General features: G+C 38.2%; 1 protein-coding gene across 1 annotated transcript in view; it reads left to right on the top strand.

The window, feature by feature from the left end:
• Positions 1 to 15683, top strand: part of SEC63 (SEC63 homolog, protein translocation regulator) — a 71989-nt gene extending 56306 nt beyond the window's left edge. The window contains exons 19-21 of the mRNA XM_059176942.1: positions 3404 to 3502; positions 13478 to 13582; positions 14618 to 15683. Of these exons, the coding sequence (XP_059032925.1) occupies positions 3404 to 3502; positions 13478 to 13582; positions 14618 to 14761 (348 nt within the window). The 3' untranslated portion in view covers positions 14762 to 15683. The remainder of the gene's footprint in view (positions 1 to 3403; positions 3503 to 13477; positions 13583 to 14617) is intronic.
• Positions 15684 to 15889: the final 206 nt, after the last annotated feature.

The raw sequence follows: 15889 nt of genomic DNA on the forward strand, positions 1-15889 counted from the left end.
AGTTGCTTGCTATCCCTCTGTGGTGTATACTGGCTCACATGTGCTAAAGATGATCCGTTCTTGATAGGCCACATTTTGAAGGATGCCTTTCAGTGCGAATCAGATTTAGTGAACGTGTTGTTTAATGGGGGGATTGTTAACTCTGTAAGTACTTCTGCGGTTTCCTGGGCTTCTGTCTTTTCTGTGCCTGGATGACTGGAGGTTGTGCTGATGATTTCTCTTCAGCAGTTCAGGCAGTCTTTCCGACAAGTGTGTATTTTTTCCTCATCGTAGGACTACATGGGTTTTGTGAATCCCTCACGCCTATCAAGTTTTGGGTAGGAAGAAAAAAGTTCTTAAATATTTTTCTCATGGGTATTCTCTGATGGTCCTATACTGGCCACCTGGAGCCATTATAGTTGCTCTGGCCCTCGTAATTGCCCCAGTCCGTGGGAATAGCCAATGGCTGTGGGACCAGCTAAGTTTGGTAAGAGTTGAAAGTGGCTGAGCCCCAACTTAGGACAGATGGATCAGTGCTCTTTGTTCTCTTGTCCTTATTTGGTTTGTGCTTTTGGCCTGCTCAACTGTGGATGTTGAGTTTTTTGTCTTTCCAGTGAATTTGGGAATTCCCTGAGGTTTTGCTTTTGCCACGGTTCTGTCTATGGCCAGAGGTCAAGAACTGGTTGTCTCTTAGTTCAGGGAAGCTGTTCCACAGACTGCTTCACAGCTTTGCCATAGAACCTTCTGCTCAGCACTCATGTTTGGCAGGTGATTTCATGTATAAATCTGCTTTCTGCTTTAGAATGTCAATCCAGAGTTGCTGGGGGCTGCCGAAGGCAAAATTCCCAAGTAATTTGGCTTTCCTAATAATAAATGAATGGCTCTGCACAGACTGTTGTTTTGACTTGGAAAGAAGTCAGCCCAGGATTCCACATTAACGCGCTTGCTGATCTTCTGGCGTGTCCTGAGCTTTAGCCCATCTGTTAAAGGCATTTTGCCCATTGCAGTAGTAGCCTGCCAACCCCAAGGCTCCCGAAGTCAAGCGAGTGAATTCCACTCATTGATTGGCTTTAAAAGTGCCACGGGATGTTATAAGCTGCATAATTTGTGCCCTTATAACAGACAGTTCATTTTAGACTGTGCTTAGTTAATAAGCAAAACGTTCATTCACTGCCTTAGAACATTTAGCCTTGAAAATGCCTTTTTCTAATTTAAGCTACAACTGCACTGTAAACATCTTAAAGTACCATTTATCAGATAAAATTTATTTAGGATTTTCCTAACATCTACCTGTCTACCTTCCATGTACCTACCAGACTGTCCTAACAGCCTCACTACCCACTTAAATTGCTTTAAGTTTTATGATTATAATTGACTTACATGTTACTGAAACTCATTCAATGGCGAGGAATCTCACCCAGCAGAAAAACTGTTTCATCGAAGGTGCAAATAACTCATGCTACAACGTATTTTCCACTTTTGCTATGTGCATCAAAGAGTCTGTGCATAAGTACAATGTCATGGATTGATATTCACTTAATAAATATTCTTGAATGAATCTCATTTTAATCAAGTATCCTGGGAGATCAGAGGGAAAGGCATGCTCTTAGTGAAGAGGTAAAGAAGAATTGCTCATTCTTGAGTGCTGCTTATATTACATATACGTTCTGGTAATGAGATTTCAGGCAGTGAAATGTCAGAACTAAAATGATTGCGGTGTCTACCTCATTTCATTACTAATCATGATTATCATTTTCTTAGAAGATTTTTTAATTTAATTGACAGAGCGGGCTTGTGCATACAAGCTGCGGGAGGGGCAGAGAACCAGGCTCCAGGCTGAGCAGGGAGCCCACGAAAGGATGATGTGGGGCTCCATCCCAGGACCCTGGGATCATGACCTGAGCCAAAGGCAGATGCTTAAGGACTGAGCTGCCCAGGCGCCCCCATGAAGTTGCCCCCATGATTATTATTTATCATGATCGGTGTTCTAGACATTCTAACATTGCTTGTATTATCTCAGTTCATCCACATAACACGTCCCGAGTTAGGCACTCATCATTTAACAGAGAAGAAAAGTGACATTTAGTGAAGTGAAATAGTCCAGGTCTGTGTGGCTTTGAAACAGGCATTGGCTAAACAACAGCCTGCAGACAAGTCAGCCTCCCTGCCTGTTTTATGAATGACGTTTTATTGGAGCCCAGTCACACTCATTGTGTTCGTGTTACTGTGGCCGAGTTGAGTACTTGTGACTCAGACTCCGGCCTGCTTTGAGTCCATGTGTGTGCAACTTTGTGTTGCACTTTGTGCAACACATGGAGACAAACACACATATATACACATATATCTATTGTGGTAGTCCCCCTCGGGTTAAGCAGAAGTTAAACATGTACTTCTGACTTACTTATTCTGCTTATTAATGTTGTTGTAGTGCTTTGAAGTTTACAAGAGCTTTTAGTTGACCTTAGTGTAGCATTTTTAGAAAGGTAATCAAATTTTAATGTCTTGTGGATAAAGTAAAATAGAAAGTGCGAGTGATTTTGGCTTAAAAAGACATTTTCCCTATGATACTGTTTTCAGTAAAGAGTTATTTTTTTTAACTTTATTTTGGATAGTTGAAAATTTAGAACTATCTAGTGTTGTTTTGGTTGAGTATTTACAATAGAATAGAGTTTGTTTATTCTTTAGCTCCAAAACATTTTCTTTAAGCCATTTTAGAAAGCTGTCTTCCCTGACCAATTCTTAAGCAGCAGATACCAAGAGATGACTAAACAGTTACCCATGTGTCCCGTGTAGCAGTACTCACTGAGCACATTAAAGCTTGGTGCTTCCAGACTGTGTGGACTTCTGTGGCAATTTCTTTACTGACCTCTTTTTCTATTCCTAATCTTTTATGAGGTTCTACTAAAGATGCTGTACTTATTAAAATCATGTGCAGTGAAGAGTATAGATAGACTTTTAAATCTGAGATGCTCTATTATGAGGGATGTATTTTAATGATTTCTGATTTGGTTGCCCAAGTCCCTTCCACTCCTACTTTCTGGCTTTTGCTTCTTACTAGGTAAGATTACCAAAATTATTTGCTAGATGATATTGTAGTGTGGTTTATAATGCTTTATTTTTAGGCTGTCTTGTGTCATTTAAGGCTAGTATAGGGCTTAATACAGAGGGCCATCATTAGGGCTTTTTAAGGGGCCATTTGAAACCCCGAAATTACATGCAGAATTCTTTTGGATAGCAGATCTACAAATGGTTAAGAATGATTATTCATTCAGTAAATATTAAATATTTATTTTGTACCAGGCACTGTATCTCTGCTGGAAATACTGCAGTGATAAAACCAGAACAATATGTCTAAGAGGAGACGAGGCAGAACAGTTATTTCTCTAGTTCTTTCTGATAACATAAGCTTTTTTTTTCTTTGCAGGAAAAACAAGAATGGTGGTGGCTTTATATTGCAGATAGGAAGGAACAGACGTTAATATCTATGCCATATCATGTGTGTACACTAAAAGATACAGAAGAGGTAATTATCCAACAACATTATTTCAGTTTTTACAAACATATGGCATCTCAACATCATGCTTCTTCATAAAGTCTTTCTTAGAAGTCAGCTTATCATATTTGGCTTATTGTATTTTATTTGTTAAGGCACATTTTATAACTGTTCTCTAGTGTCTTTTGGGAGTAGCCGATTAGAAATTTATACAGTGTTGTTAAAGGTAGGCAACTTGATCAGTGTTCAAAACTTGTTTTTAACTTATTTTTGGGAGTTTTCACTGTTAGTGTCTGAGAATATACGCCTTTTGTTCTCCTGTTCAGAACTTAATTGTATTTTACAAAAACTTATGATTTTTATCCTCATTGGATTAGTGCTAAGATAAATATCTTTGGTCTTAAAAACAAATTTAAGAACTGGTAATTAGATTTTTAGAATGGAATTTTTGATTATGTGGCTTTATTCATTGTTAATATCATCACTACTGTCTCATTGTGATGAGTATGTTTTATCTGTTTATCTTGTTTTTCTTGATTGTTTCATGCTGCTTCTCTAGAAAGAGCAAGGTTTTTTAGAATTTCAAGATAGTTCTGTGATACTGATTTTTTTTTTTTTTTTAAGATTTTATTTATTTATTTGAGAGAGAGACAGTGAGAGAGAGCATGAGTGAGGAGAAGGTCAGAGAGCGAAGCAGACTCCCCATGGAGCTGGGAGCCTGATGTGGGACTCGATCCCAGGACTCCGGGATCATGACCTGAGCCGAAGGCAGTCGTCCAACCAACTGAGCCACCCAGGCGTCCCATGTGATACTGATTTTTAATCCAAAAATATTTTTCCCCTTTTATAACCAAGTAGTAAATGTATGAAGTAGTTTGTTGTTTGTTTATTTGACACTTAGAGTTAGTGTTAATGTAAAGGATATTTCTTGGATATAGCAGTTTTATTACTATTTTTAAAATTTAAGTTTCACCTATTTTTGAGCAGATAATAAATTCACCTAGTTAATATTTCATAAGATACACAAAAGTGCATCCATTGAAACATCCCTCTCAGTCACCCATTTTCCTTCCTGGAGGCCAATGATGTTAAACAAAATTTTTGTGTATTCTTCATATAATACTGTATATAAATTACAAGGGAATACACATATGTATTTTCTCCAATATTGCATACAAAATAGCATACACCTTACCTTTTTCTCTCTGATCTTTTATTTTAAAAAGTTTCAAACCTGTAGAAATGTTGCAAGCATACTATTGTGAACTCCCATATCCTTCATCTATACTGATCAGTTAACATTTTGCCTTATATTTAAGATAGTTTAGTATCTTCCTCTTCATGTGTGCCTGTAGACATCATGACATTGTAACCCTAAATACTTAAACATGTATCTCCTAAAAACAAAGGCCATCTCCTATATAAAGCCCAATAAAATTACTATATTCAGGATATTTAACATTAATATGGTATTTATCTAATGTGCAGTCCATATTCAGATTTCCTTAATTATTTCACTAATTTCTGTTATAGTTTTTGTTTTGTTTTCAAAATTCAGGATCCATTCAAGGATTATGCATTGCATTTGGTTGTCAGTCTTCTTTATTCTAAAACTCTTGGTGTTTTGTTTTTAAATTTTTCATGCCATCACAATTTTTGAGGAGTCCAGGCAAAATATTTTGTAGAATATCCATCAGTTTAACTTGTCTCATTGGTTACTCATGACTATATTCATCTTAAATATTTTTGGCAAAAATGCTACATAAGTGATATAACCTTATGGGGCACATTATATCATTTTGCCCCACACTGGTAATACAATGGTTAGACATTTAATTAAGGCTTTTCTCTACTATAAAAGGTATTTTTTTCCTCTAATCTTTCAGGTGATACTTGGGCACTATGTTAATATTCTCTACTAGTCTCTTATCTGCTCATTTTAATACACATTGATGATTCTTGCCTTAATCACTTTTTACTATGCTACTTATACTCAGTGTAAGTATAAATTTTGTATCTCAGGAGTGAAACTGAATGTCTTCCAGTGTATTTGAATTGTACTTATTTTTATGTCTGTTTTTGACCATTGTTCATTTTTGTTGCATTATTGCTCTTTAATTGGTTTGGGGAATTGTTTTAAGTGTTACATCCCTTTGTGATAGTTGTTGCAAATACCTCTCCATAGTTTGTTTTACTATTGCAGTTGTCTTTACCAAGCAAAAGTACAAACATTATTTATTTGGGTTTTTTTTGGTAGTGTGATTTAGTAATTTTTTCTTTTACGATTTCTGGGTTTTGTGGTATATTTAGAAAGTCAAATTGTGAGATTAATGTTAAAAAATAATATTCCCATGAATTTTTAGTTCATTTTTCCTAGTTGGTTTTTTTAATATATAACCTTGCCTACAAAATCTGGATTTTGGAGATTGGAGACAGATCACCAGAACATCCAAATGCCATCTTAATAATTTATTCTTCCTTTGTATGAGTGGAAACGAAATTTTTTCCTTAAGTTTTTATTTTAATCACCTGGTGCTCATCACAAGTGCACTTCTTAATCCCCATCACCTTTTCACCCATTCCCTGCCCACCTCCTCTCTGATAACCATTGCTTCTCTGTAGTGAGAGTCTGTTTCCTGGTTTGTCTTTCTCTCTTTTTTACTCCCTTTGCTCATTTATTTTGCTTCTTAAATTTCACATATGAGTGAAGTCTTATGGTGTTATCTCTCTCTCTGACTTATTTCACTTAGCATTCTACACTCTAGCTCTATCCATGTCATTGCAAATGGCAAGATTTCATTCTTTTTTTGTGGCTGAGTAATAGTGCATTGTATGTATGTGTATACCCCATCTTAATCCATTCATCAGTTGATGGGTGTTTGGTCTGCTTCCATAATTTGGCTATCGTAAATGCTGCTGTAAATACAGGGGGGCATGTATCTCCTTGAGTTAGTGGGTTTTGTTTTATTTTGGTTTTTTGTTTGTTTTTTTAAGATTTATTTATTTTGCAGAGAGAGAGATAGTGTGAGCAAGGGGAGGGGCATTGGGAGAGGGAGAGAGAATCCCAGGCAGACTCTTTGCTGATCACAGAGCCCAACATGGGGCTTGTTCCATGACCCTGAGACCATGACCTGAGCCGAAAATAAGTCAGATGCTCAACTGACTAGCCACCCAGGTGCCCCTGAATTAGTGTTTTTGTACTTTTTGGGTAAATACCCAGTAATATGATTGCTAGATTGTAGGGTGCTTATGTTTTTAACTTTTGAAGAACCTCAGTGGTGTTTTTCACAGTGGCTGCACCCGTTTGTAGCCCACCAACAGTGCAAGAGCGTTCTGCTTTCTTCATATCCTTGACAATACCAGTTGTTTCTTATGTTTTTGATTTTAGCCATTCTCACAGGTGTGAGGTGATATCTCATTGTAGTTTTGACCAGTGTGTCCCGATAATTCATGTTGAGCATCTGTTCATATGTCTGTTGGCCATCTGTATGGCTTTTTTGAAGCAATGTTCATTACTGCATTACGGTCGACACATCCAGCTACATCCGTTCAGCCATCTCTCACCAAAATGACTAGGAGGAGGAATGCCCAACAGAAGAAAAATTCAGAGGCTGGGCCTTCTGTAACAGAGCTAATGGCTGTCGACATAGACAATATGTCAGAAAGGGAATTTAGGCTAACAATTATCCAGGCAATAGCTAGGTTGGAGAAAGCCATGGATGACAAAATGGAATTGATTAGGGCAGAACTTAAAGCCACCAGGGATGATGTTCACAATGTTCTCAATGAGTTCCAATCTAATCTAAATTCTCTAAAAGCTAGGGTAACTGAGACAGAAGATAGAATTAGTGATATGGAGGACAAACAGATAGAGAGAAAGGATCAGGAGGAAGCCTGGAGCAAACAGCTTAGAAGCCACGAAAACAGAATTAGGGAAATAAATGACGCCATGAAACGTTCCAGTGTCAGAATTATTGGAATCCCTGAAGGGGAGGAGAAAGAAAGAAGTCTAGAAGATATAGTGGAACAAATTCTCCATGAAAATTTTCCCAATCTCGCAAATGGAACCAGTGTTCATGTACTAGAGGCAGAACGGTCTCCCCCCAAGATTATAGAATCTTGAAAGTCCTCGAGACACCTGATAGTAAAAATGAGGAATCATAATTGTAGACAGGCTCTCTTGAAGGCAGCAAGGACAAAGAAGCTCCTTACGTACAGAGGAAAGCCCATCTGAATAACGTCAGACCTGTCCACAGAAACCTGTGCAAGCCAGAAAGGGCTGGCAAGATATATTCAGGGCACTAAATGAGAAGAACATGCAGCCAAGAATACTTTATCCAGCAAGACTGACATTCAAAATGGATGGAGAGATAAAGAGTTTCCAAGACCGGCAAGGCTTAAAAGAGTATGCGACCGCCAAGTCGGCACTGCAGGAAATATTAAGGGGGGGTCTATAAAAGAGAAAAAAATCCTAAGAATATCATTGAACAGAAATATGGAGACAATCTACAGAAAGAAAGACTTCAAAGGTAACACAATGTCAATAAAAACATATCTATCAATAATTACTCTCAATGTGAATGGCCTAAATGCGCCCATAAAACGACACAGGGTAGCAGATTGGATAAAATGACAGGACCCATCCATATGTTGTCTAGGAGACCCATTTCGAACCCAAGGATACACCCAGACTGAAAGTGAAGGAATGAAGAAGCATCTTTCATGCTAGTGGGCCTCAAAAGAAGGCCAGAGTAGCGATTCTCATATCAGATAAATTAGATTTTACACTAAAAAGACTGTAGTCAAAGATACAGAAGGACACTACATAATTCTTAAAGGGACTACCCACCAAGAAGAACTAATAATTGTAAATATCTATGCCCCCATTATGGGAGCAGCCAATTACATAAGAAAACTATTAAGATAAAGAGTCATATTGATATGAATACATTAATAGTAGGAGATCTTAACACCCCTCTCTCAGTAATAGATCATCGAAGCAGAAAATCAATAAAGAAACAAGAGCATTGAATGACATATTGGACCAGATGGACCTCATAGATAGATACAGAACATTGACCCCTAAAACAACAGAATACTCATTCCTCTCAAGTGCACATGGAATCTTCTCTTTTGTCCATTTTAATTGGAATACTTGTTTTTTCTGTATTGAGTTTTATAAGTTCTTTATATATTTGGATACTAGTCCTCCCCTCCCCTTTTTTAATATTTACTTATTTGAGAGAAGAGGGAGAGAGAGCAGGAGGAGGAGCAGAGGGAGAAGGGAGAGAAGCAGACTGCTGACTGAGTGAGGAGCCTGACACAGAGCTCCGTCCCATGACCCTGAGATCATGACCTGAGCCAAAATCAAGAGTTGGACACTTAATCAGTTGAACCATCCAGGTGCCCCACTGGTTACTAACTCTTTATCAGCTAAATCATTTGCAACTATTTTCTCCCATTCCGTAGGTTTTTGTTGATTGTTTACTATACAGAAGCTTTTTATGTGATGATGTCCCAATAGTTTATTTTTGCTTTTGTTTTCCTTGACTCAGGAGACCTATCTAGAAAAGAGTTGCGATGGCCGATGTCAAAGAAGATACTGCCTGTCTTCTCTTCTAGGATTCTTGTGGTTTCAAGTGTCACATTTAGGTCTTTAATCCATTTGAATTTATTTTTATATGTAGGGTAAGAAAGTGGTCCAGGTTCTTGGCCATGTTGCTGTCCAAAACCATTTGTTGAAGAGACTTTTTCCCACTAGATACTCTTTCCTGCTTAGTTGAAGATGAATTGACCATATAATTGTGGGTTTAATTTAGAGATTTTCTGTTCTGTTCCATTGATCTTTGTGTTTGTTTTTGTGCCAGTACCATACTGTTTTGATCACTTCAGCTTTGTAATATAACTTGAACTCTGGAATTGTGATGTCTCCAGCTTTGCTTTTCTTTTTCAGTATTACTTTGGCTATTCAGGGTCTTTGTGGTTCCATATAAATTTTAGGATTATTTGTTCTGGTTCTGGAAAAATGCTGTTGGTATTTTGGTAGGGATTGCATTGAATGTGTAGATTGCTTTAGGTAGTATAGACATTGTAACAATATTTGTTCTTCCAGTCCAGGAGCCTAGAATGTCTTTCCATTTCTTTGTGTCTTCAATTTCTTTCATCAGTGTTTTATAGTTTTCAGAGTATAGGAATAAACATCCTTGATTAGATTTATTCCTGGGTATTCTACTGCTTTTGATACAGTTGTAAATGGGATTGATTCCTTAATTTCTCTTTCTGCTGCTTCATTTTTGGTGTATAGAAATGCAGCAGATATCTATACATTGATTTTTTATCAGTTCTAGCAGTTTTTTGATGGAGTCTTTTGGGTTTTCTGTGTATAGTATGATGTCATCGGCATATACTGAAAGATTTCTTTCTTTCTTACCAATTTGGATGCCTTTTATTTCTTTCTGTTGTCTGATTGCTGTAGCTAGGACTTCTGGTACTATGTTGAATAAAAGTGATGAGAGTAGACATCCTTGTCTTCTTCACATTAGGAGCAAGGCTCTCAGTTTTACTCCATTGAGGGTGGTGCTAGCATTGGGGTTTTGCATATATGGCTGGCCTTTATTATGTTGAGGTATGTTCTGCATACCTACTTTATTGAGGGTGTTTTTGGTTTTGTGTTGTTTTGTTTTTAAGTAGGCTCCCCACCCAGCACAGAGCCCAATGCAGGGCTTGAACTCATGACCCTGAACTGAGATCAAGAGTCAGACATTTAACTGACTGAGCCACTCGGGTGCCCCTTGTTGAGGGTTTTTATCATGAATGGATGTTTTACTTTGTCAGATGCTATTTCTGTGTTTATTGGAATGATCCTATGGCTTTTATCCTTTCTCTTACTAATGTGATGTATCACATTAGCTTGAGAATATTGAACCAACCTTGCAACCCAAGGAAAAAATCCCACTTCTTCATGGTGAATGATTTTTTTAGTGTATTGTTGGATTCATTTTGCTAGTATTTTATTGAGGGTTTTTGCTTGTTTTCATTAGAAGTATTGGCCTGTGGTTCTCTTTTTTTGTGTTATTTTCATTTGGTTATGGTAGGAGGGTAATGCTGTCCTAGAATGAATTTGGAAGTTTCCCGTCCTTTTCTGTTTTTTGGAATTGTTTGAGAATAGGTAGTAACTCTTCTTTATGTTTAGTAGAGATCTGGTCCTGGACTTGTTTTTTGATTACTGATTCAATTTCTTTGCTGGTTGTCATTCTGTTCAAGTTTTCCTATTTCTTCCTGTTTTAGTTTTGGTGGGCTGTATGGCTCTAGGAATTCATCCATTTTTTCTAGGTTGTCCAATTTGTTGGTATATAGTTTTTCATAATAATCTCTTACAATTGTATTTCTGTGGTGGTGGTTGTTAATTTCTCCTTCTTCATTTGCAACTTTATGTATTTGGGTCTTTTTCTTGATAACTGAGTAGAGGTTTATCAGTTTTATTGTTTGTTTGTTTTTTAAGGACCAACTGTTCATTTCATTGATCTGTTTATTGTTTTCTTTAGTCTTCGGGGTCATTAATTTGTTCCTCTGCTGCTTCCACCCTGCCATTCATTCCATCAAGTGTGTCTAATTTTTTTATTGAGCTCCTTATCTCTGCTATGTTATTCCTTATCTCTGTGTTAATGGTCTCACTAATGTTTTCCACTATTCGCTTAAGCCCAGTGAGTATCCTTAGGATCATTGCTTTAGGTTCTCTACCAGGCATGTTCCTTACATCTGTTTTGCTTAGATCTTCTGCCATGGCCTCGTCCTTTTCTTTCTTTTAGGAGAGATTCCTCTCTCTTCTCATTTTATCTGTGTCTCTGTGCCTGTTTCTCTTTGTAGGAAAGTCAGCTATGTCTCCTGTTCTTGAGAATAATGGCTTTACTTAGAGGAAGTCCTATAGTGCTCTACAGTGTAGTGTCCCTTGTTCCCTAGGGCCTGGTGTCTCCAATGTGTGCTGTGTGGGCTTTGCTTTTGTGTTCTGGCTGCTTTATTTTTCAGGCCAGTTGTCTGCAGAGGGTCCCTTTGCCTCTTGGTGGGCAATGTTTGGTCCCTGGCCTGAATGTGGCAAGTTTTAACTAGGTGTGTTCTGGTCTGCTTGTGAAAGTCCTGTTGCCACCACCGTGGGAACTGAGGCCCTGTCAAACTTGGCGCCCACTGTGCTGGGACTGGGGCAAGTGTGACTGGGAAGGATGGTTCCACTGGAGTACAGGTGTTGGGGGGCTTGGTGTAAGCAAGTTAGGCAGTGAGTATCAGCCCATCACTGCTTCCTGCACGTGGCCCTCTCTTGTGCTGAGGGGTGAGGTGGGGGTAATGGCCCCAGAGGGGGGTCTCTGGTGCCCTCTGAGATGAGCAAATACCCTCCCCACTGTGTGCCCCCTGCGCTTTTCAGGTCGCTGTTTCCATGCTGTATGTCCATGGACCGTTTGCCCTGCCTTTTCTCTGAGAGCAGCCCCAGTGCCCTCTGAGCTCTCCCATAACCAAGCATGCTGACCATTAAAACGCCACGCTTGGGGTGCCTGGATGGCTCAGTCGGTTAACTGTCTGCCTTCGGCTCAGGTCGTGATCCCAGAGCCCTGGGATTGAGCCCCACATCTTGCTTTCTGCTCAGCAGGAGCCTGCTTCCCGTCTCCCTGTTGCTCCACCTGCTTGTACTCTCTCTCTCTATCAAATAAATAAACAAACATTTTTATTAAAGGAATAAATAAAGCTCCAGGCTTTAAGCCCTGCTGGTTGCAAGAATTCACGAAATTTGGGCTCTCTTGCTTTCTAAGCTCATTGCCGTGGGAATTCCTTTTCCCCCCGTGCACTCCCCTGTGTGCTGGGTTGTCTCATGCCCTTCCCTCCAACTGCCACTCGCTTCCGACTGCAGTGGCCATGATCCATTTCTCTTCCAAACTGTGTCTCTACACTTCCTACCTAATCTTCGACATGGCCTCTTCTCTCTCTCTCTCTCACAGCCCTTAGCTGTTTGATTGCTGCGGTATTTAGAATGATTAGATGGTATCTAGTTGTGTACATGGGATGTTGTGAGCCTACCGACTTCCCTGCCATCTTCTTTCCCTGGAATTGAAATTTTTAAGAGTTTGTAACTCTTTGTGTATGAAGCTTATGATTTAAAAGGAGATAAGTATCTTCTTGACATTTTAAGGCACTAGGCACATTTTAAAAAAATTTCTTTCATTTGAGTATAGTTGACATACAATGTTACATTAATTTCAGGTATATAACAGTGATTCAGCTTCTCTATTTATTATACTATGTTCACAATGACTCTGTTTTCTATGCTGTACCTTTTGGTTACATGACTTATTCATTCCATAACTGGAAGCCTGTCTCTCCCACTCCCCTTCACCCATTTCGCTCAACCCCTCATCCCCCCTAATATTCCCTCTGTCAACCGTCAGTTTCTTCTCTGTATTTATAGATCAGATTCTGTTTTTTGTTTGTTTATTCATTTGTTTTTAGATTCCACATATGAGTGAAATCATGTGGTTATTTCCAGCACTGGGCATTTGTAAAGAAAAACTCATTTCTGTGTGTTTCTCATTTACTCACATTACTGTCACACAATATTTTTGACACCAGGTGTGTGGGTTTTTCCCCATACCGAGCAGTTGTCTCTCACACCAGCTGAGTGTCCTGCATCTTAGCTCAATGCTGGCACTATATATCTGGAGTTAGCATCGGATCCCACAGGGTGAGGGCTCAGTTCCTTAAGACTCCACCCCCCAACCCCTCACCACGTGCTTCAGAATGCCAGTTGCAAGTCTCAAGTTGTCTGTACTTCCAACCAGCTGGCTATGAATTAGGGTTTCTGTGACCCCCTCCTTGAGTCTGATAATTTGCTAGAATGTCTCATAGAACTCAGGGAAACACATTTACTAGTTTATTATTAAAGAATATAATAAAAGACCTAGATGATGTTCTTTCTTCCATTTCTCAAAATACGGATTTTAAGTGCTGTTTTTTTTCTTCTAGGTAGAACTGAAGTTTCCTGCACCAGGCAAGCCTGGAAATTATCAGTATACAGTGTTTCTGAGATCAGACTCCTATATGGGTTTGGATCAGATTAAACCCTTAAAGGTAAGAATAGTGACTCTTCAATAAATATGGTTGCCTATTTGAATGCATGCTTAATATACTAGGAAAGCATTTCTGGATCTGAAATGTAGAATAATAGAGGGAAAAAGATGTCCTCTCATACTTTGTATATGATACACTCAGTGGTCTACTCTTTAAATAATAATCTAAACTTGTTGAGCTAAAGGAACATAATGCTTTAGAGCCTTGAGTATAAATTATTAGACTTATTTAGAATATTAAATATAGATTACTTAATTGATACTCCTAATATCCTCTAGTATGCTGTGACTTTACAGGGCCTCATCAACTGGGTTCTGGGTTTTTGTTGTTGGGGTTTTTTGTATATTTGCTTTTTAGAAAAGTACACATATTTTCCCACAGATTCTGTTGGAGTGTTCATTAGTTTCTGAGATTAGTTTGTTTTTAATCATCCTATACACTTTGTTTAAGTATTATCTGAAGCACGTTCCTGTCAGCGTTTACCACTTTCACTTGAAACCATAAAAGGCCTTCTGTTGTGTAAACACTGTGTTGGAGTATTATTGTGTGGTGCACTGGAGTCCCAAAGTAAAGGGAGCTGGTAGAGGCAGGCCTGTGTTTTCCCGCAAGGGTACTGTATTTCTTTCCATTGCTTATAGAATTTTACTTTGAGTATGGAGGCTGGAAAATACCTTTTTGAAAGTCACACTTGAGATTTTCTTCTCTCAGCAGACTTCCTAAGACACCAGACGCACTAAGACATAACTCAGTGTTCTTGCTCAAGAATCACAATTAATCTTTCATTGTACAGAATTAATAGTATAGCTTCTATAGAATTAAAATGTCAAACCATATTAGAAATTTGACTATATTCGTATGTGAGTAGATTATCTTTTTATTTCTGGGACGAATATCTATTTTAAATAAGTATGTTAAATTTGGAGTTAACAACCATTTATGGTCTATTTCTTTATAATTGCCGTGGTCAAAGAAAACCTTTTCTTTATCAGCTATTTCCCCAAATTTCTGATGTCTGCAATTAATTCTTCTTTGTAGTTGGAAGTTCATGAGGCTAAACCTGTACCAGAAAATCACCCGCAGTGGGATACAGCAATAGAGGGGGATGAAGACCAGGAGGACAGCGAGGGCTTTGAAGATAGCTTTGAGGAGGAGGAAGAGGAGGAGGAAGATGATGACTAAGCCATGCTCTGAATGGACCACAGTATTTGCAACTCTTTGCTGTTTCGGAAGTGTATAATAAACCAGAAACAGTACAGAACTGATGTTGAGGGAGGTATTAGTTCTTTACTAGAAATGGGTGCATAATATAACTAGGCCTTGGGGAAGCCTTGGTACAGTCTGAAAAACGCTTCAGGCTTGTTAAAGCCTTTCAGGTATGGGATGGTGCATTTATTTCATCGGCAAACGATAATAAACCCTTTGTTATAACTGTCCAGAGTGTGGGCTATGTATTATCTGATCAATTTATGGTCCCAGTAAAAGTAAAGGTACATGAAAACCAGTCTATAAGTGAGCAGTTTTTCTTTGTTTAGCTTTAGTTTTCAGCAAACATTAAAGGGTGATAAACACCACACAAATATTTTAAGTAACATCTGCTCAAGTTTTAATCTTTTGATAAGCTCTGTCATTCATTTATTGACATTTTGCAGTGATACAAGACTATTTATAACAGCTCCATTCATAGCTTTAAACTTATTTTTACCTGTCTTGGTCATAAGTTGGCATTCTGTCACATTCCACATAATATAGAGGGCTACATTGGGGATTTTCCTTTTCTTAATTGCCCAGAGTTATCAGATTAATAAACATGGCTTTTAATGGCTTAAAACATTTTTAAGCCTCTATTTTAGCAGATCAGTGCAGGATCTAATTCTTTTTATAAGCTATAGGTCTAAAAACGATTGTGGGACCATATGTTCTCTGATGTTGGTGACTCATTTATTAAACCTTTTTTAAAAGGTTCACTATAAAAGCTGAAATACATTCTTAGCTTTTAATCTACCTGACTCAGAAGACTTTTAAGGAAAAAAAATAACATGCAAAGGAGGCATCTTTTTGTATTCATTTTGGACTCCTGTCAATAAAATAGAAGTTTGACTCATTTTACGTTTGTAATGGTGTGTGTCTTTTTACTTACAGGGAAAGGATATAATAGAATAATTCACTCTTTAATTTTCAACTAAAAATTTAATAATGTACATTACTGCAGAAGTGATCGCTATTTCTGTATGATATAGAGAAACCCACGTGCGGGAGGGATTTCCCCCTGACCCATTGCAGCCCAGAAGATAAGTGCTTATAAAGAGT

Source organism: Mustela lutreola, chromosome 6 (assembly GCF_030435805.1).
Source record: "Mustela lutreola isolate mMusLut2 chromosome 6, mMusLut2.pri, whole genome shotgun sequence".
Lineage (NCBI taxonomy): Eukaryota > Metazoa > Chordata > Mammalia > Carnivora > Mustelidae > Mustela > Mustela lutreola.